Consider the following 27,030-nt stretch of genomic DNA (forward strand, 5'->3'; position numbering starts at 1 on the left):
GCCTACATTAAAAAAGAAAGATCTCAAATAACCGATCTCTACACCTCAGAGAACTAGAAAAATAATAAATTAAGCCCAAAGTTAGCAGAAGAAAACTATAGGAATTAGAGCAAAAACAAAATAGAAAATAGAAGGAAAAACAAAACAAAGATGTGGTTTTTTAAAAGATAAGCGAAATTAACAAATCCTTAGTTAATAAAAAGAGAAAGAAGACTCAAACAAAATCAGAAATGAAAGAGGAAGGGGCCTTACTGCTGGCTCAGTAGTAAAGAATTCATCTGCCAATGCAAGAGACACGGACGGGCCCAATCTCTGAGCCAGGAAGATCCCATATCTGCAGAGCAACTAACTAAGCCAGCGCCCCACGACTACTGTGCCCCTGTGCTGCAACGACTGAAGCCCATACTCTGCAACGAGAAGCCATGTGCCCCAAAACTAGAGAGGAGGCCCTGCTCGCTGCAACTAGAGAAAAGCACGCAGAGCAACGAAGACCAGCAAAGCCAAAAACAATAAAATAATTTTTTAAAATAGAAAGGACTTTAAGAGACTACTATGGAAAATTGTCAACAAACTAGGTAACAGAAAAAAAATGGATAAATTCCAGAAACATATAGCCTATCAAGACTAAATAATGAAGAAAAAATCTGAACGGACCTACAACTAGTACAGAGACTGAATCAGTAAACAAAAGCCTCTCAACAATGTTTGGGATTCAATGGCTTCACTGGAGAATTTTGCCAAATATTTTTTAAAAAATCAACATTTAGCCTTCTCAAAGTCCTCCACAAAATTTAACAGGGAACACTTTCACACTCATTTTATGAGGCCAGCATTACTCAGCATCAAAGATGCTTCAAGAAAGGAAATACAGACCAATATCCCTGATGAATATAGACATAAATCTTCAACAAAATATTAGCAAAGTGAATTAAATAGCATATTAAAAGGATCAAAAGTGGGGTTTATTCCAAGAATGAAAGGACAGTCAAACACACAAAAGCCAATCAATGTGACACATCACATTAACAGAAGGAAAAATCATGTGATAATTTCAATAAATACAGAAAGAGCATTTGACAAAATTCAACACCTTAAAATGATTAAAAACACCTGATAGACTAGGAAGAGCAGCAAATTACCTTCAAAACAATAAAGGCCATATATGAAAAGCTGATGACTAATATATTTTTATTATTATTTTTTTCTAATATATTTTTAATCATGAAAAACTGAGTTTTTCCTTGGAGACCAGGAATAAAGCAAAGATGTCCACTGCTGTCATTTCTATTCAACACAGTAGAGCAATTAGGTGAGAAAAGAAAATAAATGGCATACAAATTTGAAATGAAGAAGTAAAATTTTATCTGTTTGCAGATAACATGATCATATACATAGAAGACCCTACAGACTCCACCAAAAAAAAAAAAACTTAAGTAAATTCAGCAAAGCTGTGGGACTAAAAAAAAAAATATATACAAAAACAAGCTGCATTTCTATACATAAAAATGAACAACCAGAAAAAATTTAAAATCTCATCTACAAAAAGCATCAAAAAGAATAAAATACTTAGGAATAAACATTATCCAGAAGGTAACAGACTTACACACTAAAACTACAAAGCACTGCTACAAGAAATTTCAAGACACAAATAAATGAAACGACATCCTGGGTTCGTGAACTGGAAGACTTAATATTGCTAAAATGTCCAACTACCCAAAGCAATCTACAGATTCAATGCAATTCCTGTCAAAATCTCAGTAGCAGTTTTTTTCCCCCCCAGAAATAGAAAGATTGATACTATAATTTATATGGACCTACAAAGAATCCCAAATAGCCAAAATAATATTAAGTAAGAAGAACAAAAGTAGAGGCCCCATATTTCTGATTTCAAAGCACATCATAAAGTTACAGTAATCAAACAGTATGGTGTTGGCATCAAAACAGACATACAGACCAATGGAATAAAACGGAGACACTCTCACATTGATGGTCAACTGATTTCAACAAGTGTGCTAAGAACACACAATAGGAAAAAGATAGTTTCTTTAAAAAAACAGTACTGAGAAAACTGGATTTCCACATGTAAATGAATGAAACTGAAGCTTCATCACACACTACACAAAAATCAACTCAATATGGATTGAAGACTTAAACATAAGACATGAAAGTATAAAACTTTTAGAAGAAAATATAGGGAAATACTTCATGACACTGGTCTTAGTAATGATTTTTAAATTATGATTTGGCAATGATTTTCTGGATATGCCACCAAAAGCACAGGTAACCAAAGCAAAAAGAGACAAGTGGGACTACATCAAACTAAAACGCTTCTGCACAGCAAAGGAAACAATCAACAGGGTATAAAGGCAATTTGTGGAATGGGAGAAAACATTTACAAACCATCTGATAAGGGTTAATATCCAAAAATAAATAAGGAACTTCAACAGGTATATGAAAAGATGCTTGATATCACTAATCAGATCAAATGCAAATCAAAACCACTGTGAGATATCACTTTACACCTGTTAGGATGGCCGTTATTAAAAAAACAAACCAAAACCAAAAGAAAACAAAAGTATTCAAGGATATGGAGAAAAGGGAATCCTTGTAAACTGTGGGCTTCCCAGATGGCGCTAGTGACAAAGAATCCACCTGTCAATGCAGAAGATGTAAGAGATGCAGGTTCAATCCCTGGGTTGGGAAAATCCGCTGGAGGAGGACATGGCACCCCACTCCAGTATTCTTGCCGAGAGAACCCCATGGACAGAGGAGCCTGGCAGGCTACAGTCCGTGGGGTTGTAAAGAGTTGGACATGGCAGAGTGTCTGAGCACACACGCACACTGTAAACAGTTGGTGGGGATGTAAAATGGTGCGGCCACTAAGAAAATCAGTATGGAAGTTAATAAAAAATTAAAAATAGAACTAGTATATGTTTCCAGCAATCTCACTTTTGGGAATTTATCAAAAGAACTGAAAACATGATCTAAGATATTTGCACTCCTATGTTCACTGCAGTATTATTCACAATAGCCAAGAAGTAGAAACAGCTAAATGCCCACCAACATATCAATGGATACAGAAAATGTGGCATATATACAGTAGAATATTATTCAACTTAAAAGAAAAAAAAAGGAAATCCTGCCATCTATTACAATATGGATGAACCTTGAGGGCACTGTGTTAAGCGACATTAGCCAGTTACAGAAAGACAAATACTGCATGATTCCATTTATATGAGGGATCTACCATAGTCAAGCTCACAGAAGCAGAAAGTGGTATGGTGGTGGCTAGAGACTGGGAGAAGGAAAAGGGGAGTGGCTGTGCAATGGGTACAGATTCAGGAATGCAAGCTGAAAAAGTCTGAGAGATCTGCTGCACAATGATGTATATATAGTGAACAATACCGTGCACTTTATGGTAGACTTCATATTATGTGATTTTTACCACAATTACAATGAAGTTTGTATCACATGACTTGTTCTCAATGAATGGATGCCAATTTTTAGGGATTAGTATTTCCATCTGCAAGTACTCACATCTTTATGGAACCGGACTAACATCGAGCTCCCTAGTATGATTTTCAAACTCCACTCTCCCCTCTTTAGGAATCAGAGTGATACTTCTCCATCTTAACCTTCTAGTACCTTTCCTTTCATTTAAGATATCCTAAACATTATTCACAGTCATATAGAAAAATGCATCTGCAAGTTCTCTTAGAACCATGAAATGAAATTATTACAGGGCAGAAGGACTGAAATAAATGACAATGGTTAGATGTTTACTTGCTTTCTTATGTACGACTTACCTACCTCAATTTCTTTCTCACCAATGGTGTTTGTACCCTTTCCAAACTACTGTGCATTCTCTCATAAGAGAGTGCTTTAAAACAAAACAGTTGAGTAATTCTGCTTTCTCTATCTGGTCACATTACACCAAACAGCAGGCCCAAAGTTTTAACAGTAAAAGTAATCAAATGCATCATACAGTAAATAAAAATTATAATAATTTATATTAACTTTAAGAATAGAGCTATTAAAATTCTAATTTCACTGCTTACTTTCAAATATGCAGCTGCCTCTTGAACAGAAAGTGTTCTCTGACTAGAACTGCCACATTCATGATCTCCTGAAAAGATTAGCATATTAATTTTGAATCAGTACTATGTTAAAGAAAAGAAAACAAATATAATTAATCAAAAGTTTTTATAAAATACACAATTACAGACTGTATTATTATAATCAGTAAATAAAGAAGATAAACACACTTAAATTGTCTAGAGAAAACTTCCAATAGGCAATATAAACAAGTATTTTTACATAAACCACAACCTTTATATGCATTTCAATCTACATAGAAACACACCTTTCCTTTCATATTCACATGAAATTGTCAGCCAGGGGTAAGAACCAAGTAGTGCTCACTGACGCCTACTCATAGGTCTTGGTGCAAAGAAAGCCCTCTATGCATGTATTTTTCAAGGGGGAAAATTCATTGTGCTAATTTATACATCTATTACTAAAGCTAATAATTCAAGACTCAAGTAAATCTGAATTAAAATGTCCATTTTGGAGTATTACTAAGCCGACTTTTAGCAAGGCGTGTGCAAAACTTAAAAAAATATTATAACACAGATCAACAGGGACATTAGATAGAAGTTTCTAGCTATAATCAGGTGTACTACATACAAAAGTTTGGAAAACTACACTTTCCTTTTCTCATAGCTATTTGTAAGAGAATCCAAAGCTTTATTCACCCCACCAGGCTCTCTATGGTTATGAGATACCAATTATCCTTACAGTGAACTTCAATTTTGTTTCTCCTACTATTTCTTTCAAGTACTTAAAAAAATTTTTTTAACGTAAAAGTATAATAGTTAAAGTAAAATTTTTGGCAAATTTTTCTATCATAAAAGCAACCATATTCCAACTTTATAAATTTTGTTCCAGATTTTAATGGTCATAGTTGTAAAACGAGAATATCTATTAGATGAACCAAAAAGCCTTCAAACTTTATAATCCATCCTCAGAGATCCGATTCCACAGATCTATAGCAGAGGCTGCAAACCCCAAGACCGACTGAGGCCTCCCACCAGCTTTATAATGGAGTTTCACTGGGGCACAGCCACACCCTTCACTTATGTGTTATCTAAGGCTGCCTTCACGCTCTAACAGCAGAACTGAGCAGCTGTGACAGAGACAGTCTAGACCACAAAGCCTAAAACTTTACTATCTGGCCCCTGCACAGATAAAAGTTTGCAGACCCCTGCTCTACAGGAAGGTATCTGGATCTTTAAAAGCACTCCAGATTATGCTGATCTAAGACACTTCATAAAAAAACTGCTATAGAAACAACTGTAGAAAAAAAAGAAACGACTGTAGAACCTTGTATTATAGAAGCAATATCAGGAATTCCATGTAGATTATATACTCTATTTCTGGGTGCTACAGCTACCAAATTAATGTCATTAGTTTGCAGCATATGTATGTAACAGTCCATCAGTCAATGCAAAAAAAGCTTTTAATGATATACACAGAATTATTAGCCAAAAACACTGACCAGAATTAAAGAACTAACTTCCTCCTCCCAAAAAAAACCTTGGTGAGAGAATGGGAAACTATCCAGATTCTAAATGCCTATATTGGACCACAGAAGTTCCACATTTACCTACTAGGCTTCTACAAATGATCTGGTTTCTACAAAAGGACTTACTACATACAAAAGTTTGTAAAATTACATTTTTCTTTCCTTGTAACTGATTATAGGAAGAGAATCCAAAGTTTCTTCTTTCAGATTATATGTAAAGTAAGTGAAACGACTTAAAAGATAATAAACAACAAGGTGGCTACTACAGCTTACAGATGCTAAACTTGATGCCAATTCATTTCTCTTGTTCTAACTGCAGATATGCTGCATACCTGAGAATTTTCAGCAGAATATGAGGAAAACACAACATGTCAGGAAAAAGAAATTCTGTAATCTATTTACTTTATCCAAAGAAACGACACCTATATCTCCACCAAAAGAAAATCTGTACTTTTATATTAGATCTGTGATTTTAATTTGCTGCTTACTCAATTCAATTGATATACAAGCTTTCAGAATTCTGTTACTATCAGTGCAATAAAAAAAGTGATAACTTATATAATACAGTATAATATCTATATTTCATCGTATACATATGTCAGGCAGGATAAAGGCCTTGATTAAACATTATCTATACAAATAAAAACCCACTCCCTACAGGGCGTAAAAACTTCTAAAGAGAAAATATCCACATGTATGTAACATAACAACACTGAACTTAGGAAAAACCATCTCTATTGCTATCAAAACATTTTTACATACTATGAATGTTGAGACAATTACCTGCAAGCTGTGCCAATCGATCATGAAGCTTGTATAAAGTGTTCATCATAAGATTTTTCTCACTTTCCTAAATTTAAAAGAAAAACATTATAAAATATCTGATCCTAAGGGAAAATGCACCAAATAATAATCTTTGTTTGAAAAGAAAAATAGTAAATAAATTTAAAAATCATAGAAGCTACTAAATATGAAAGACAAATTCATCTTTAACCAATGGCTACCATATTTTAAAGAAACCTTAACCTAAGAATCTAAACTATCTAAATATTCTACTTTCTTGAGGATGATTGGGATATTGGCACTAACCTTAGTGCCAGAAAAGGTCTCCTATATAACAAACTCCCCCCACCATCAAAGCAATGCTCCCAATTCCCCTCTATACAATGCAAGCTTATGCATATTGACTGTTTTATTCATGTTTTGCTTTAACCTGACAACCACATAATGTCAACCAACCTGACATTTTTGATTAACCCTCAAACCACCCTGAGGCTCCCAAAGTGGCCGTGCATACGTTTATGAACCATTAAAGTGAAACAAGAATTTAATGAGCATCTACAACCCTGAATATTCACTGGAAGGACTGATGCTGAAGCTGAATCTCCGATACTTTGGCCACCTAACATGAAGAGCTGACTCACTGGAAAAGGCCCTGATGCTGGGAAAGCTTGAAGGCAGAAGAGGGAGACAAGAGGACGAGATCATTGGATGGATCGCCAACTCAAAGGATGTGAGTTTGAGCAAGCTCCAGGAGATGGTGAAGGACAGGGAAGCCTGGCATGCTGCAGTCTATGGGGTCGCAAAGAGTTGGACACAACTGAGTGACTAAACAACTGGGAGTTAAGAACTGTCCTCGGAAAAAAAAAAAAAAAGAACTGTCCTCAGAAAAGCGAGAAATTCACGCCAACAAGATGATTCCTGTTCTTAAGGGCAAAAAAACATACTAAATGCTATATTATAGTTGCAAACAAAGTACAATGTAAATTCAGAAGACAGAGGGGTGGGAAGATCCATTTATAGAAGAGGGAATATCTGAACTGGGCTTCATACAAAGAATAGAAATGACCAGCATTCCAAGCAGAAGGCACAGCATAGGCCTGAAAGCATAAATGCTTTGGTTATATTTCTTATATAACCAGTAGCCAACTTTGACTCAGGAAACTCCTGAAAAAGTAGTTTGGAATCAATAGCTAGAGAGCCCTAGATACAAAGACAAAGAGTCTAACTTCATCCTGAACATTTAGGAGAAGAAAAGTAAAACAGAAAATTGTGTCAGGAATATTATTCTGACCATATGAAAGGAAACCAGAGTGGAGACTCCTGCAACACCTAAGCACCCTCTCAAGAAGGCTAAAGCAATGAGACCTCAATTTAAGAGTAATCACAATTAACAGAGGCAGATATAAACAATGGAGGAGGGTAGGTTAGAAGAGGGGGTAAGAATAGCTTATCAAACTATCTGGAAAAAATGCATGATTCTTGAGGGGTTATGTCTTTATGATTTCCTTTCTCCCGAAGTTTCTGACAAAACAGGATTTTTGGATAAATGTGACCAGGAACAAATTCATACAGGATATAAAAAGCTAGGAAAGTAAAGTTCATATGCCCAATGACATGCAATCACATCCATTTATTTTCAGTTATGTTCAAGGACAGAAGAGACAAGTTTGCACACTATGCATGGCATACTTTTGTCAATGACTCTTTAATGAGTGACAGGAAGAAGAAAATTCATCAGAGGTGCCACAATCCTACTAGCAGAGTCCCTGGTTTTATGTGAGTCGGTTGATAGAGATAAATAACAATCCTTCAGCAAACTACTTGCTTTCCAAGTAGCAAACTATTTGCTTTTCCCGTTTGCTTTTTCACCCCCTCAACTCTATTTCAATTAGATTCTGAATCAAGTCAGTTCTTATCAAATAAGATTAAAAATCCAAACTAAAAATCAGACATCAAAAAGTAACTGCAGGGATTGAAATATAGGATTCTGAAAGCTATGCATCTGTGAAGATTAAACTACAAAATCACTTTTAATAAATGTTCAATATAGTAAGATGAGGTGTCCCACTGATTGTGTTGATTACAGACTTGATATATAAAACCAAGGTAAATCTGACTAAGCTTTGGTACTAAAATAGCTGAGAATTTTCAGTCTCTCTCCTCTCTTATCTGGGAAAGAAACTGATTTTTTGTTTTACATGTCTTGATCATGCCCATCCCCACACCCCTTTCAAAATCAAAACTAAGTCCAAAAATTTGACACTGTTCTCTGTGATTATATCTTTAATGAACATCAGAGGCCTGGGAATAAACGTCATCTTTCCATTCACATCTGTTAACACTGGACTAGACAAGCAGGACTATAAGAAAGCTGAGGGCCGAAGAATTGATGTTTTGAACTGTGGTGTTGGAGAAGACTCTTGAGAGTCCCTTGGACTGCAAGGAGATCCAACCAGTCCATCCTAAAAGCGATCAGTCCTGAGTGTTCACTGGAAGGACTGATGTTGAAGCTGAAGCTCCAATACTTTGGCCACCTGATGCGAAGAGCTGACTCATTGGAAAACACCGTCATGCTGGGAAAGACTGAGGGCAGGAGGAGAAGGGGACGATAAGAGGATGAGATGGTTGGATGGCATCACCGACTCAATGGACATGGGTTTGAAATGCCTCAGCATAAAAGAACCTTTAAAATTCCTATTGTCAGTTGATATTCATCCTAATACTTAAAATTATGATTAATCCTAGTGATTAATCATAATGATTAATTAATTTATGATTAATTTTATGATTAATCCTAATCATAAAAAACATGACATAAAGTATCAGTATTAAGATTTTTTACTTACTTGTATGTTTCCAAATGTTTCATCAAAGGGGTTTTTTACTATCAAGGAAAGAAAAAGAGAGAACTGTTAGTATCATTTAAGAATACCCCTAACCAAGCCCTCAGAAATGCTAAAACGTACTCTGCTAAAACTGAATGTAAACATGCAAACAAAATATAAACAAACATGATAACAAAGGTTAGAGAACTAATTTTTCAGACTTACTATATTTACCATTCTATGATTCTGTCGTTTGCTCTATAATAATTAAGAGCAGGTGCTCTGGTCTCAGACTTGGTTCCAGTCCTAGCTCCATTGCTTGCTAGCAACGTGACCTTCAACTACTATCTACTTGGCCACTCTAGGTTGTTGTTTCCCCTTCTATAAGGGAAGCATGCAATGACACCCACTCTATACAGGTGTTGGGAGTAAGTGAGATAAACCGTATGAAACGCTTGATACAGTGTCACCTATGATCATCACTATTAACGGCTTCATTTTGGCTCCTTAAACTTGGCTTCTCTTCAAAGTATAGAAGTCAGTCACTACTGGAGGAAACATGCAAGATGCTTTAAAACTGAGTCATTTATTCAGAATTCTTACTTTCAGTGATTAAAAGACAAACCTGCCTAGCCCTTGCTAACATCTGGGAAAGTGTCAAGAAACATACACACACATCAAAATAGCTAAGGATTAGGTCTCAATATTAAACAACTTATTTCTAATAAATATTATAAAGAAAGGATTTACCATTTTCCATCCAACCTCCCCACATCCATCCTTCCCCACAAGATTCAAACAAGTTTATGGCTGAATATTATATAGCACTTTTCTAGTTATTATTTAGAATCTCCTCCTTACCCTTTACTTTAAAATTATATGCAAAAATGTTCAAAGATTTCAGACACCTGGATCTCTGTAAGTCAGGACACAACTAAGACTGACTGAGCCTACAAAGTCGTTCACACTGACCAGGTTTCCTTTCTGAGGTGCTTTTCTATTTTTATTTGAGAAAACAGGAAGTCCCATAGGAACCAGGAACTACGTGATTCTAAGAAAGTTTATGTGTGAGACCAGTTTAAATAAAAAAATACAATTAAAAAGGGGGGGGAAAACATATTCTGTTATCATCTTAGAAAGATTTGACAATGAATTTTCAGACAGCATTTTTCTATAAAGCAATAGGGTTTTCATGCTGAGAAAAATTTTTTAAAAACAAAAGATCAAAAGTACTCAATAGGAAATAGGAGAATATAACTTAAAGATTAAATAAAATGTTAAGAATTAGAACATGCTTGGACTGAAAAGATCCTTTTTAATACACTAGTTTTTATTAATGTAAAATTTGAATAATTTAAAATAAAGCCATATTTAGTTCAATATATTACCAAAAATGCTTTGTCAATCTACTTAAATTGGTCAAATGATTCTAAAAAACAAGTATTTTATTTGCTGTCTATAAAATAATTCTAAAATATAGGTTTTAATATTTATGAAGAAAAGCCATGAGAGGACCACTTTTTGACTGTTTATGCTTTTGTTTTTCTCAAGATTACTAAATGGAACTAGCTCTTCAAGTATCTCCATGAAAATATTAGATTGTGGATGCTCTCCCACTAGATTGCTCTGCTATGACTTTCTCACAATAAGGGATCATGTGTATTCAGGTTTGTATGCTCAGAGTCAAGCATAGCATTGAACAGTTAGTGCCTGAAAAGTGCTATTTGAGCTGTCTAGGCTAAATCTGCCCTTCTTTATTCAAGGCTGTGTGTTAACATAGAAGCGAAGTGTTAAAATTTTGCTGAAAGCTGGAAAAGGGTATGTCTGAGCAACTGGGAAGGGAGATGTATAGAATGACAATGAGAAAGCCAAAGAGCAGAACAATAATTCTGTTGAAAAACACTGCCCTGCCATTTGTTTCTTTCTCGGTTTCAGCCTCTTATCTAACGCACTTAGCTAGCTGAGTGTATAACATGCCTAAAAGGCCAACAAAATACACACCTACTGCTAAAAAAAATCAAAATGTTCCCTGACTTCCGTGAAAACTGTCACATACTAAGTTAACAGACAGACCTACCAAATTAACAAACAAAAGTAAACACAGTCTTGAGGTTAAGATTAGAAAGGAAACTCCATCTAAAAACAGCAGTTTTAACAAACCAAAAGCATTTCTATGCATCTTTATTCCCCCAAATCATTTCAGTATTTCTGAAACTACATCAGTACTTTTTCTCTCACCCACATTACCTATGATCATAGATGGATAAAAAACATACTGTTTATCCCTAGTGAAAACATTCCTCCCTCCCCTGCTAATTAGGCCATTGTAGAGAAGAAACCATATTCTAAAAGCAATTTACAGGAAAAAAAAAATTGTCACCTCACTTTCTAGCCTCTTTTCCAAGGATGGAAACTGAGAGTAAATTATAGTTATTGCTTTGTTGTTGTTGTTGTTTACTTACTTAGTCATGTCTGACTCTTTATGACTCTACAACTGTAAGCCCTCCAGGCTCCTCTGTCCATGGGGTTTTCCAAGCAAGAATACTGGAGTGAGCTGCTATTTCCTTCTCTAGGGGCTCTTCCTGACCCAGGGATTGAACCCGCATCACCTGCATTGTCAGGTGGATTCTTTACCACTCAGCCACTAGAGAAGCCCTCTTACCGCTTATCCTAAAACAATAACAAGTTGGTATTTCAAACACTGTCCTCCTATATTCCCAACATCCAAACAGCGTCCTATTACTGCTTTTTCTCAAATGCTTTTTCTCCTGTTGTGGCTATTTTTCCTTCATTTTTCTTGTCCAGATTATTTCAAACTTCAAATACACCAAACTTTTCTTTATAAATGTCCTTAAAATTTTGATTTCTCTTCTTCTGACTGTCCTAGCAAAAATCAAAGTCCTAAAAACATGTCTTTAATTATACTACTAAACTCTCCAAAATCGTTCAATGATTTCCCATCACATTTTGCTTCAGGGAACTAATTCAAATCTTGTGATACTTTCCTACTTACTTACAAGACATACTGTTGACTCCCCTTCTCTAAACCTCTTTCTCCCACATAAATTTCAAAAATGTTACTAGTTTTACTGACTCTTTCTAACCAAGTGTAAACTTTTTCCATTCTCTTAGGGTGAGATCAAATTGTCAACCATTATGAATTCTCAGATAAAAAGGGAAAAAAATGAAGTATATTACAAATATAGGTTTTTGTTTTTAGACATAATGCTATTACACATTTTTAGACAGTACAGTGTAAGCATAACTCTTATAGGCACTGGGAAACAAAAATTCCTGTGACTCCCCTTATTGCAATATTCACTTTATTACAGTAAGTCTGGAATCAAACCCACAGTATCTCTGAGGCACGTCTGTATTTGCAAAGCAATGTTTAACGTTAACCAAATAAACTGATGCTTTCCTCAGGAAGGCCCCATTTTGGTCATTCAATGGCACTAAAGGAAAAAAAAGTCTATGGTGACCAAAGTTCTTTCACAACTCAGAAAGAAAGAAAAAAGTTTATTCATTTAATAAATAAGTATTTCTTGTCTAGTTTGCGCTAGGCACTGGAAGTGTGGCCGTGAATTAAAAAAAAAAATTTATCTGCCCTCAAGGAGTTTATATTTTAGAAGGATTAGAAGAGACAATGAGCAAATGCACTTTTCACAGTACATGTGAAACGGTTCTAAGCACTTTGGAAATAAAACCGTAGGAATGGCATTTGACGTGTGAGGGAACTTCTATACTGTTTTCCCTAATGCCTGCACCAATTTTTACATTCCCACCAACTGGGTACAAGAGCTCCCTTTTCTCCTCTTTCCGCAGACTGCACTGGAGTAGAAAGCTGAGAGAGCTGAGGGAATAAGCCACATGGATACCTGAAGGAAGAGGTTTACAGACAGAAACAAGTCCGCAGGCTGTGAAGCAGTTGCATGTCAGTCCTATTACTCCTGGAAATAGAGCTGTGCGGATGAGAGAGCAAATAGCAAGAAATGAAGTCAAAGATTATCTAAGGGAATTAATAGGTAAGATAATACAGGATTTTGAAGATTTTTTTATCTATTAATCTGAGCAAGAAATCTCAGAGAATAGGAAGCATGCTACCTGGCTTATGCTTTGAAAGAAAGACACACATAAGTGACAGGTCACTCTCAGAATACTTTCCTCCTGCTTCCTCTACATCAGCAAAGACAGTTTCAGTCAGCCCCATTTTTCTGTTCTAAATAGTTGAAACTACTATTACCAGCCATATAAAAATATTCTGCCCGGAAGAACTGAACAGACATTTTTCTAAAGACATACAAATGGCCAAGAGGTATATGAAAAGGTGCTCAACATCACTAACCATTAGGGGATTGGAAATCAAAACCACAGTGAGATATCACCTCATATCTGTTAAAATGGCTATCTTTAAAAAGACGAGATAAATTTGGTGAGAATAGGGAGAAAAGGGAAACTTTATACACTGTTGGTGGGAATGTAAATTGGTATAGTCACTATGGAAAACAATATAGAAGTTCCTCAAAAAAATTAAAAACAGAACTACCATATGATCCAGCAAATCTCACTATGAGGTATACATCCAAAGGAAATGAAAACATGATCTCAAAGAGAGATCTGCACCCCTATATTCATCACCAGCATTATTGATAATAGCCAAGATATGGCAACAACCTGTTATTGGATGAATGGATAAAGATGACACAGTACATATGTACAAATGGAGTATTATTCTGTCATGAGAAAGAAGGAAGTCCTGCCATTTGCAATAACATAGATGACCTTAAGGGCATTGTGCTAAGTGAAATAATTCAGATGAAGAAAGACAAATACAGTATGATATCCCTTATCTGTGGAATCTAAAAAAGCCAAACTCAGAGAACAGAAAGTAGAGTGGTGGTTACCAGGGGATGGGCAGTGGGGGTAATGGAGGAAATACTGGTCAAAAGGTAAACTTATGGTTGCAAGATTGGGAAATTCTGGGTATTTAATGTTTAGCACAGTGATTATAGCTAACAATACCGTTAAAAACTTGCAGGCTGCTAAGAGCAATAGATATTAAATGTTCTCACCACAAAAAAGAAATGATTCCATTTTGTGACAGGTTGGAGGTGGTGGCTAATGCTAAGGCGGTAATAATTTTGCAATACATAAATTTACCAAATGGACACACTTGCACACCTTAAACTTACACGATGTTGTATGTCAATTATACCTGAGTAAAGGTGGAAAAAAATTTCTGCCAGAAAGGCTCTGCACTTTTTATCCTTCTGATCCTCTTAATGTTTTCCGTTCTCCTTTACTCTGTCTTTAAGGTCAGTTTGAAGCTTTCCTACAGTCACGAAGGATGTCTAACAACTGCAGTTTATGAGGAGCTTCCTCTTCTCAGAGCCTCTATGTATTTACTCTCAGTATCCCTACTATCTTATAATTTAACTATCAGTTTTTTGTCTCCACCACCACCAAGACTGCAACATCTCTACCTGCCTTGCAGATACTGTGTACTAATACATGGCGAAAGCAGAGTAGCCTAAAGGCATAGTGCAGCCTCCTCCAACAGCTTCCCTAATGCCAGAGAAGCACGACAATCCTGCGCACCTCCACAAGACTCCCCTCTGAATAAAAAGGAAGTAATATTTCTTAAATTCTTGATATGTTCCAGGAATACTGGTGCCACACTTTTAGGAAGTAGCTTATTTCTCCTTATACCACTATTTTACAGCAGGTATTACCCCTATTTTATGGACAGAGAAACTGATGCATGATGAGGTTAAATTGCTTCCTTCAGGTAAATGCTGTTTAAGGAGCTGGGATTCAAACCTAAGTCTGACTTCAAAGCCTACTTTCTTTTCAGAAAAGAAAAGGCAACTACAGAAAAGAAAATATTTGTTCTAGTCAGTTTACAGAAAACATTCTTCTCTAGAACTTTCAGATTTGGAATCATCAAACTTTAATCTCCTTATGTAATGCACGAAAACTGCCTAAAATGGGGATAAGGAGGAAAAGACACTGCTTTAGGGAAAATACACTGATGTCTCTTAAGATGATAAAAACTCTTCAAAACCAAGTTCTCTAAACTGTAGTCTAGGAAAAGATTTTCCACAATATATGAAAACATAAAGTATCCGATGACCACCATGGGCAGCACTGACCACTCCCCTTCTCTCTGCTGCTGCAGCACTTTGTTCTCAAGGCTGCTATAAAACTTACCATGAGGCATCTGCTTAAAAAAAAAAATCATAATTTTCGGACTTAGAACCATATCACATCTAAATAATATTTTGGCTTCATCTGCTAATCTAAGATACTCACAAACATATATCAAGTGCCTACCTACTAGGTGCCAGGCATTATGCTTGTTGCAGCAGATTAAAAAATGAAAATATAAATATAAGCTCTGTCCTCAAGAAATTCAGTCTGGAGGTCAGTAACTCTGCAGACATGCTCTTTCAACGGTAAAGGCAGTCTCTTGTAATTCTAAAACTCTGACCTTAAGGCTAGGTTCTTAGTTTTTGGAAACTTCAAGTCATCTAGACAATTAAATTCAGCTGCTTAAACGACCAATTATCTCTCCGAGTTGTACCTAGTTGTAAACAGACATTCAAATTCTCAAATCTCATCTTCTAGCATTAATAGTTTAAACAGAGCATAATTATATGTGAAGAAGTGAGGGAGCTGGGGAGTGCGGGGTAGGTGGGAGGGCAAATGTTTCCAACAGCTGCAGAACACTGCACCTGTGTGGCAAGCACTTCTGCATTTCACTGCCAGCCAGACTGATCTAAAAATGGACATGGTGAACAAGGCAGTACATTCTTTTGCAACACAGCACTGGTGCCCATTTGTTCTCTGAGAGTTCACCTATTGTTTCATGGCTCTATTAAATATATGGTCATTTTAAAGCTCAGGAACAGCTCAGTTCAAATGTACTTAGTAAATTACTGTGAATATTGAGATTAAATCTGCAGTCAAAATAGGCAGAATTTTATGGACAAGAACTGCCTACTATAAAATTTGCCTAAGGCAAACTCTTGTACCACCGTGTTCTACTCATAAATAACTTTTCCATATTAAGCCTACCTATCTATCTGGATTTACAGAGGTACAGATCTAGATTGGGATGATCAGTGAAAGAGACAAGAAGGGCAAAAACACAGATGCTGCTCCTCTTTTCATACCCTATAAGACTCCCAACTTTTCACTTGCCCTATTCTGAGAGGCAATGACCCTATGCTACTTCCAAATAAGTTTTCTTAAAGAATAAGAAATGTACACGGTGACCCTATAAAAGAAAAAGGGCTTTAAATGTGATTATCAAAGTACCAAGAATATAATGAAAACTGAAATAATGTATTCAGAGAAATAAAAGGTCAAAGTCATAATTAGATTGGCAATAGTCTTATTATTTGATTGATTCCCACTCTTCACCCCTATATGCTACGAATCATTATGGTATTTGAAAGTCTCACATTTGCTCACCATAAAAATGAAGACTCCCTTGGAAAAAATTGACAACAGACTAGAATTAAAATTTTATTTACTCTTCATCCAAGCACTAGTGTTAGTCCCGCAGTTGTCTCTTGACTCTTTGGGACCCCATGGACTGGCGCCCATCAGGCTCCTCTGTCCATGTGATTCTCCAGACAAGAATACTGGAGTGGGTGGCATTTCCTTCTCCAGTCATCCAAGCACTAATTTTACATTATAATTGTAACTTAAGTTTAGGATCTCTGTAACAAAAGCTGTTAAGAAAGACTTTTAACTATAGACCATTCAACAAGTATTAGTGGGGCATATTTTATACACCATGCTCTTGAAAACATGTTGCTTATGGAGTAGTGAAGATAAACGAGTATCTATGATATAACAAATACCTTAGAATTTAGTATAGAGTGCTTTAAGAATTCAGGAAGGGACAAATAATTTCTGTGTAAAGTACACCTGAGGTTTCAAAATAAAACAAAAGTAATAAAATGGAATGAACTACTAGAAAATGCAACATTAATGTACCTCAAAAAGATCATGCTTAGTGAAAAAGCCTCACAAAAGAGTATTCTATAATCCACTTATACGAAGTTTTAGAATAAACAAAATGAATCTACGGTGAAAACAACAGAACTGACAGTGTATTGACTGGGCAGGAGGAAGAAGACGTGAAGGTAACGTTCTAAACCTGCAGGGGTTTACGTTACACGGCTAGATGTGTTCCTTGAAACTCATCTGATGGTACGTTAAAGATCTGTGCATTTGACTACATGCAAATTTTATCTAAAAAAGAATAAGAACCTCCACTTTTAATTACTAACATTCATGAAGTATGTAAGGGTGGAATATTTTAATATCTTCAATTTACTTAGATATATTTTTTAAAAAGAACAGTAGATGGATAGAATGATGAGTAAGATACATAGTAAAGCAAATAAAGAAAATGTAAACTGTAAAATCTACAGTGCTCAGAGCACAATCTTTCAATTTCCTGTTTGAAATGTTTCATAATAAAATACTAGGGGAGGAAAAGTATAAAAAACAAAACAGTAAGTATTTGTTAATGGTGGTTGTTGTTTAGTTGCTAAGTCATATTCAGCTCTTTCAAAACCCTGTGGACTCTAGCCCACCAGGCTCCTCTGTCCATGGGATTCTCCAGGCAAGAATACTGGAGTGGGTAGGCATTTCCTTCTCCAGGAGATCTTCCCGACCAAAAGATGGAACTCCCATCTTCTGCATTGGCAGGCAGATTCTTCACCATTGAGCCACCAGGGAAGCCCCATTCATTAATGGTGCTAAAATCCTACCAGAGAACTGGTAAAAGACCACTTCAATTCCTAAATACATTAGGTTAAAACCCCAATTACAATAGCTGCAGCTTATTGTACAAGAAAAAAAAAAATTTTTTTTCCTTCCAAGTTAAAATTCTTAACAAACTAAAAACTGAAAAGTTCCTCTTATGCAAAAAACTAGAAGACTTATTGGAATGTAAGAGTTTTTTTGTTTTGTTTTAGAAAGACCTGGCTACTATAGTCTTATTTTTACAAATTCATGTAATTTACATTTACAGATAAAATTTTATCCTATTTTACTAAAATGGTGTGAGAAATAGGGAAGTAGCAAAGTGTAGGAGTTGTGTCTAGTAACTTTTAAAAAGTAAATGTTTACAAATATTCAAAACTATTTTCTAATACATTTAATCTCCTGAACTGGAGGTAGTTCATCTACCAATGATTTGACAAAACTGGCTTCATTTACCTAAAATAATCACAAATTAGAAAATTAGATCACTAGCACATGAAAATATTATACATTCCTTCTAAAAATTAACTCTGATATTTTAATAGAGTATCCATAACTTAAAGAAGAATATGAGTTACTGATTACTGAATCTGACTAGCAAATGAAGTTCCCACTCAAAAAATGTTTAATCCAAAAGAAGACTCAGACTTACAGAAAATGCCAACAGCTTACTCTAAAATAAAATACAAACACGAATTTTTCCCCAACACAGCACCTGGTCTCAGAGGTTCAAAACCAAACAGAAATGATCAGGCTACTGACACCATCTAGTTTTGTCAGCTAAAGACACTTCTGTAGTTCACCCAATGTTGGGAAGAAAGGCCATAGAAGAACATGCAAATAAAGACAATATATCTATTTAAATTATGGAACTTTATCTTACTATACTGCTTAAGGTTCAAAAGTTTTGAGTGATCTGCTTTTTCAGTACTTTCATAGTCTCTTCTTGAAAACTATTTTGCATATATGCCAGTTAAAGAATTATGCTACTGCATGGTGACAAATGAACAGAAAAATAAAAGTCAACCTACAAAGGTTAGAAACAAACCTATAAATAACAGCAAGCATCTGTGCAACAGATATCCTGGCACCCAAAGGAATTTATGTTAATACAATACTGTAATTTATTAAACATGGTGACAGCTCACTGTATTAAGAGATTTTAAACATTAACTGTTATACACTAGAGACTGGCTGTAACACTTCCTCAAGGTTTATGTTGCCAAGAATACAAAAGAAACTGTTCTAAAAGAATATTGCTAAAAGAGAATTTAGGAATCCAAACGGAATCTGTGATACACTGTACAACCCATCTTCAGCACATTGCAATAAAACAACATGCACTTCCCATACAATTAAATTCATGAGATTTTCCTTCTACTTAGGGTTTCCCTCGTGACTCGGTACAGAATCTGCGTGCAATGCAGGAGACCCAGGTTTGATCCCTGGGTTGGGAAGATCCCCTGGAGAAGGAAATGGAAACCCATGCCAGTATTACTGCCTGGAGAATCCCATGGACAGAGGAGCCTGCTGGTCTACAGTCCATGGTGTTGCAAAGAGTCGGACACTGAGCGATTAACACTTTCCTTCTACTCAGTAACATTCTCAGTCACAATGCATGGTTAGTTTTGAGCAGCAAGGAGACATTATTCAAATAAGAAAGCTGGAGAAAGAAAAGCTTCAGTGCAATGAAAAAGTGAATAAAACTGAAAAAAACAAAAACCAGTTCTTATTCCATGCATTAAACAGAGACCAGGGAAACTGGCACTATATGCAAAGACAAAGCATAGAGATTAAAGCATGACCAAAACTAACATATAAACTGAACTTGGAACTAACAGGAAAAAAAAAAAACCAAAACCCCTCAACACCAACTTTATGAGCAATGTGCTCAAACGTTGTATCCTGTCTTTTAGCTCTGGAAGAAAGCAGATGAAATTGAAGTCATTTGGCAAATAGAGGAATTTAATTATGTCATCATTAGGTCAAAAAAAAAAAAGGAAAAAACATTCGATAAAATGTAAGCAGTTTTGACGTGGTAAAATAGTCGAAGTAAGAAACTTTTTTGTTGGTAAAAATATATGAAACCTTGAGAGTAAAACTCATGCTTGAACAGAAAGTACAACATATGCTGGACTCATCAGATTTTCACCTAACGTCTACTTTTAACTTTTACTTGTAGTAGAGAGAGAATACGAATAAATACTTGTGAACATGAACAACCACTTAGAAAAAAAAATAAAGCATGCAATTCCCAACAACCAATCTACTCTCATACAGTCAAAACACATGTGCTCTAGACAAAGCCTGAGATGGGAGATATGACACTGCCATTTCCTCAGCTGCTCTCAGTTTCCATGTGGCTCTCATAACTAGGAATACTTTAAGCACTGAGTATGATTTTAATGTTTAAAGATGTACTATGGAAAAAAAAGATGTACTATGGACCTTAGAGCTCTACCAAGTACTAAAACAGTTCATTCTTACACTAGATGAACAAAACAAAAAACACAAACAAAACTGGCCTTTTAGAGAAACCACACAGCAGCCTCTAGATCTAGAGGATTTATCAGTTGCATTTCTGAACACACTTAAATTCTGCTAATTTATGCTCTGACTTCAAAAAACCTAACTTTATAGGGCTACTATATACTAGAGTTGAAAATTCAAACTTGTCAGTAACAAAACAGTTTTCTGAACCAAGTAAATAAAACTAATGCTCTCATACTCATTTAGTAAACATTTCAAGGCATCTTAAAATTCCCAAATTATGACCAATTCTAAGCTTACTTTCCCACATACTATCTCTTATTTATTCAGTTCTCTTCAACGAATATTTTTGAGCAATCAAAAAACCAGATGCTAAGGAATACAAAGATGAAAATTCATAGTACCTTCCTCAGAGCAGCTTACAGTGCAGTGATTCTCACTACCTGGGAAGGTCAGAGACCCTTGAGAAATTGCCAAAATCTGTGGACCCTATCCCAAGAAAAATGAATACACATTCAAAATTTGCATCTAATTTCAAGGAGTTTACCTGGAATCCACTTATGGCTTCTTTAAGGTTCAGAGACCACAGGGGGTTAAGAATTCCTGGTCTAGTAGAATATAAAACTTTTGGGGGAGGGGGAGCTGGTGAAGATAGTTTCGAATGAAATCCAGGTAGACAGTACTGTACAAGGACAAAGATCCTATGCCGGAAATCAAATTCTCTCTACTGAAATCTTGGTTCTACTACTTACTAACTTTAGACAAGTTTCTTAGCCTCCCTAAGCCCCAGTTTCCTAATCTAAAGGGAATGATAACACCACCTGGTTCTCAGGATTGTTATAAGAAGTGAAATAACTGCATGCAGTACAGACCCAGAGTACCCTGAGCTGAATTGATTCCTAAAGTCTTTACAGTCGAAGCCCAGACACGCTGAGTAAACCTCCAGTTTAACACTCTTAAGAGATGAACTAAAACATCTTCTCCCAAAGCCCACTTTCCAAAGCAGCCAGTGACTTTTAAAAGTACGTTAAAACTCAAAGGTGACTGTATAAGACAAAAATGTTGACTTTTTTCATCTGCTTTTATTCATTCAGTGGAAACTTCCTTCCCTTAGAATCAAAATTTATTAACAGAAATAGGCCCCGTCCCCCAAAAAGTATGGCACCAAATCTATAATAAACTGGTAGGAAAAAAGTCTTATAAATTAAAGCACAAAATTACATATATATATTCACATTCATGTTATGTCTGTTCTAGTTAGCAAACTGACTCGCCAGAATTTTTATTTACTACTTTAAGCTGTTTCTCACCCCCACAAATGTATACTCTACAAGCTTTAATCTTGCTTTAAAACATCAAAATCCATATCACCATGTATTTACAAAATCCATTACAAAATTACCAAAAAAGAATTTTAAAGGAGGCATTTGCTTAAAATCAATAAATAAGCAATGTAAACCAACCCCCCCCCCCACACACACACACAAAAGACATTACTTTGCCAACAAAGGTCCAACTAGTCAAAGCTATGGTTTTTCCAGTAGTCATGAATGGATAATGTGACCTGAACCATAAAGAAAGCTGAGCGCTGAAGAATTGATGCTTTTGAACTATGGTGTTGGAGAAGACTCTTGAGAGTCCTTTGGACTGCAAGGGGATTAAACTAGTCAATCTTAAAAGAAATCAATCCTGACTGAATATTCATTGGAAGGACTGATGCTGAAGCTCCAATACTTTGGCCACCTGAAGTGAAGAACTGACCCATTGGAAAAGAACCTGCTGCTGGGAAAGACTGAAAGCAGAAGAAGGGGACGATAGAGGATGAGATGGTTGGATAGCATCACCAACTCGATGGACATGAGTTTGAGCAAGCTCCAGGAGTTGGTGATGGACAGGGAAGCCTGGTGTGCTGCAGTCCATGGAGTCACAATGAGTCAGACACGACCAAGTGACTGCAGTGACTGAAACAAACCCAACAGAAGGCTGTACCATTATCTTTTAAAATGTATGTGGACTAATATTCTGCCTACAATAAAATTTAGGCAATGACCCTACATCATTCTATTTCTCTCATTTTCTAGCTCAAATATTACAGAATTTTCTTATAAAGGCACTAAATATTTTCAAAGTAATTGGGTGGTATCTTTATTCTTTTTCTTTCTTGGGTGACACAATATTAATATAATTTATAACTTTAGTATATTAATTTCAACCTATTAAAATTATTAAATGCCAATTACAGGCCTTCTTTGGTGGCGCCGTGGGTGGGCGTCACCTGCCAGTGCGGGGGGACACAGGGTTGGACCCCGGGCCTGGGAGGGTCCCGCACGCCGAGGAGCACCGAGCCCAGGCCCCACAGCTGTTGAACCCGTGCTCCAGCGCCTGGGAGACGCCAGCTGCTGAGCCGTGAGCCGCCTGCATTGCTCTGCGCCAGGGCTCTGCGTTCAACAAGAGAAGGCGCTGCAGAGAGAAGACCCTGCGCTGCCATTAAGACCAGGCCCCACCTGTCACAACTGGAGAAAACCCACACACAGCAATCCAGTGCAGCCAAAAATAATTTGTTAATCTAAAATTACAAATTAAATTTTTGTAATTTAAATAAAATTTTCCTCAAGTAATGCTTACTTCTGAAATCATGTCATTTAGATGAATGAAAAATAACTCTTCACACTGAAAGGCAGTGAGGTAAAATGAAAAAGAAAAATCTCTGGAGCAAGGAATACGAGCTTCAAAATTTATGACTTGGGACCTTCGGGAAGTCACCCTCTTTGAGACTCTATCTAGCAAACTAACATAAAATGGGATGGTTTCTGACTATACTTAGCAATGTGGGGAGAAAAGAGACGAATAAATCTTACTTTTTTCATTTTTCCCCCAATCCTAGCATGAAATAAAAAAAAAAATAGAAGGCACTCAGTTTACAAAACGACACAATACGCCACTACTCCACTCCTCACTTGTCTCTGCCCTGGAGCTACTGGGAAGAAATGACAGAGTCCTCAGTCCTCTTTCTTAAGTTAGAAAGAGACAAAACAGAAAACCCCCAAGGCAAGGCTTTCTGCCCAAAGCCTCCTTACCTGAATTTTATACTAAATGCCCAAAATTTCACTGATCAGAGAGAGAATTTGGGTTAATAAAGATCTTGTATTTAAATCAGAATCACCTCTGAGAAGATTAAAGGGATTTTACCAGTTGAAAGTTGGCAAGCTAGTCATTCATTCAAATATTACAACTGATTTCCCATTATTCACTATGATTCCCTTGAAAACAAATTCTAAATTATAACCAGTGTATATAATTTCTTTATAGCATGTTTTAAGCAATGTTTCTTTACAAGTTAAAGGATTTCACTTACATCAAGATGTTCAGATCCCCAAGGTAGTATTTTTAGTATTCATACACTAAGAAAATATGACAAAATTCTATCATGAATATGTAACTTTTTACACTCTAATCATGGTAGTATTGATACATAGTTAAAAATAACAGCGCAATATGAGCAAGGCAAATCACCCATTAGGTCATCAGACAATATCTTGCAATGGGTGGTGTTCCCAAGTGTTCTCGGCCCATGAAGTTGAGAACTACTGACCTAACCTCCAACTGAAAAATGGAGGCAACCCAACTACAACACATGTAAGAATGAAGGATGATTCAGAGAACAGGATTAAGTTCTGATTCCAAACTGGCTCAATTCTCACTAATCACATTATCAAATTTTATCAAAATCATATTTTTATTATCAGAATTCTATAATATTATGAATTCAATCAAATGAATTTCTCTTATCACTTAGGTAAAAGTAGTTGAACTCAGAAAATCAGAGTTGCAATTTGTTAAAAGGGAAAGAGGGAATGTGAGAGAAATGCAACATAGTACAATAGTTAGGGGGTGAGCTTTTGATTCATACTGCCACAGTTCAACCAACAACCTAACTCCTTAACTCCTCTCTCTGACCTGCAATCTTGGACTAAGTGATTAGCCTAGTCTTCCATTACAAATTCTTCGTCAAAATATGTAAACAAACTGCTTAAGATTTAAGTGCTTAAGTGTAAACATTTATGTTTATACTTGCCTAGCACCCAATAAGTGGACCTACTATTTATTACAGGACATTATGCTACATGAAATCAGTCAAACAAAGACAAATTCTGTATGATCTTACTTGTATGTGGAATCTAAAACAAAACAAAACAAACTTATAGACACTGAACAGACTCATGGCAGCCAGAGGTGGGGGTAGGGAGGTGGGAGAAATGGGTGAAGGTGATCCAAAGGTACAAATTTCCAGTTATAAGTCCTGGGGATGTCATGGACAGTGTGGGGACTATAGCTTATAATACTGCACTATATACTGAAAGCAGCTAAGATAGTAACTCCTAAAAGTTCTCATCATAAGAAAAAAATAACTATATATGGTGATGGATGTTAACTGATTATCACTTCACAAAACATACATATATCAAATCATTATGTATTAATAGCATACCTTTAACTAATACAGTCAATTATATCTCAATTTAAAAAAAAAAAGGAAAAATGTGAAGTACTGAGCACTTAGATGTTTAACCAAGATCAGAGCAGAATAGCAAGAAGCTTAGGCCAGCATAAGAACAGGAATTAAGAGACAGAAAAGAAAACACAAAAAAACAAACTTGCTGTCTCCTAATGCAACTCCCACGGAACACGCCCATATTCTAAGGATCTAAAACTTATACCAATACTGAAGGAAAGTTATGACCAACCTAGATAGCATATTAAAAAGCAGAGACATTACTTTGCCAACAAAGGTCCATCTAGTCAAGGCTATGGTTTTTCCAGTGGTCATGTATGGATGTGAGAATTGAACTATAAAGAAAGCTGAGTGCCGAAGAATTGATGCTTTTGAACTGTGGTGTTGGAGAAGACTCTTGAGAGTCCCTTGGACTGCAAGGAGATCCAACCAGTCCATCCTAAAGGAGATCAGTCCTGGGTGTTCATTGGAAGGACTGATGTTGAAGCTGAAACTCCAATACTTTGGCTACCTAATGCGAAGAGCTGACTCACTGGAAAAGACCCTGATGCTGGGAAAGATTGAAGGCAGGAGAAGGGGACGACAGAGGATAGGATGATTGGATGGCATTACCGACTCAATAGACATGGGTTTCAGTAGACTCTGGCAGTTGGTCATGGATAAGCAGGCCTGGTGTGCTGTGGTTCATAGGGTCACAAAGAGTCAGACGTGACTGAGAGACTGAACTGAACTAATACCCAAGCTAAAACAGGATATATACTTTTTATGTACAATATTATATAGTTGATGTACAATACTATATAAGTTACAGGTATACAATATAGTAATTCACAATTTTTAAAGGTTACACTCCATTTATAGCTATTATAAAGCACTGGCTATGTTCCCTGTGTTGTACAATATGACCCCCTGTCTTATCTTGTAACAATTTGTACCTCTTAATGCCTTACCTCTCTGTCACTCCTCTCCCCTTTCCTCTCCCTACCTCTCCCGAGGTAACCATTAGTTTGCTCACTGTATTTGTGAGTCTGTTTCTTTTTTCTTATATTCACTAGTTTGTTGTATTTTTTTTAGATTCCACATATAAGTGATATCATAGAATTGCCCTTCTCTGACTTATTTCACTTAGCATAATACCCTCCAAGTCCATTCATGTTGTTGCAAGAGGCAAAACTTCATTAGTTTTTTTTATGCCTGAGTCGTATTCCATTGTGTGTGTGTGCATCTGTGTATACACACATCTTTATCCACTCATCTGTCATGGACACTTGGGTTGCGTATCTTGGCAACTGTAAATAAAGCTGCTATGAACACTGGAGTGTATGTATCTTTTTGAATTAGTTTTGTAAAATGATGTGGTTTTAAATAACTTTCTATGGGCTAGCCTGGGAACTTAAAACAATGTAGTTAGACATGTTTCAAGTTTAAACAACTATTTTACACATGATCTGGAAGACAACCACTCAAAAATCATAGACTGTCCATTTTTCCTTCTAGAAGCAAACAGCTTGTCTTTATGAGCAAACATTAAGTATTCAAACTCATTAAATGTTAAGTATAAATTCACCATAAAATAACACCATGCAAAAGAACTGAGATGTTTTATAGATCAAAGAGCGTGATGAATAAGACCACCCCTAATCTTAGTTTAGTTTTAGTTTAGTTCTTAGTTTAGTTTTAAGGTCAAGAAGCAACAGTTAGAACCAGATATGGAACAACAGACTGGTTCCAAACCGGGAAAGAAGTACATCAAGGCTGTATTCTGTCGCCCTGCTTATTTAACTTATATGCAGAGTACATCATGTGAAATGCCAGGCTGGATGAAGCACAAGCTGCAATCAACATTACTGGGAGAAATATCAATAACCTCAGATATGCAGATGATACCACCCTTATGGCAGAAAGCAAAGAAGAACTAAAGAGCCTCTTGATGAAAGTGAAAGAAGAGTGTGGAAAAAGCTGGCTAAAAACTCAACATTCAAAAAACTAAGATCATGGCATCTGGTCCCATCCCTTCATGGCAAATAGGTGGGGAAACAATGGAAACAGTG

The 27,030-nt window shown here is 36.1% G+C and overlaps 1 protein-coding gene and 1 long non-coding RNA gene across 2 annotated transcripts in view; one reads left to right on the forward strand and one right to left on the reverse strand.

The window, feature by feature from the left end:
• LOC139030867 (uncharacterized) overlaps positions 1-6,146 on the forward strand; it is a 45,212-nt gene extending 39,066 nt beyond the window's left edge. The window contains exon 2 of the long non-coding RNA XR_011483308.1: positions 5,904-6,146. This is a non-coding gene — a long non-coding RNA (uncharacterized lncRNA). The remainder of the gene's footprint in view (positions 1-5,903) is intronic.
• Positions 1-27,030, reverse strand: part of LEMD3 (LEM domain containing 3) — a 67,503-nt gene that overhangs the window by 24,806 nt on the left and 15,667 nt on the right. Inside the window, exons 2-4 of the mRNA XM_020885330.2 lie at positions 9,214-9,251; positions 6,368-6,434; positions 4,059-4,126 (exon numbers count right to left, since the gene is read on the reverse strand). Coding sequence (XP_020740989.2) covers positions 4,059-4,126; positions 6,368-6,434; positions 9,214-9,251 — 173 coding nt within the window. The remainder of the gene's footprint in view (positions 1-4,058; positions 4,127-6,367; positions 6,435-9,213; positions 9,252-27,030) is intronic.

This window comes from Odocoileus virginianus, chromosome 24, assembly GCF_023699985.2.
Source record: "Odocoileus virginianus isolate 20LAN1187 ecotype Illinois chromosome 24, Ovbor_1.2, whole genome shotgun sequence".
Lineage (NCBI taxonomy): Eukaryota > Metazoa > Chordata > Mammalia > Artiodactyla > Cervidae > Odocoileus > Odocoileus virginianus.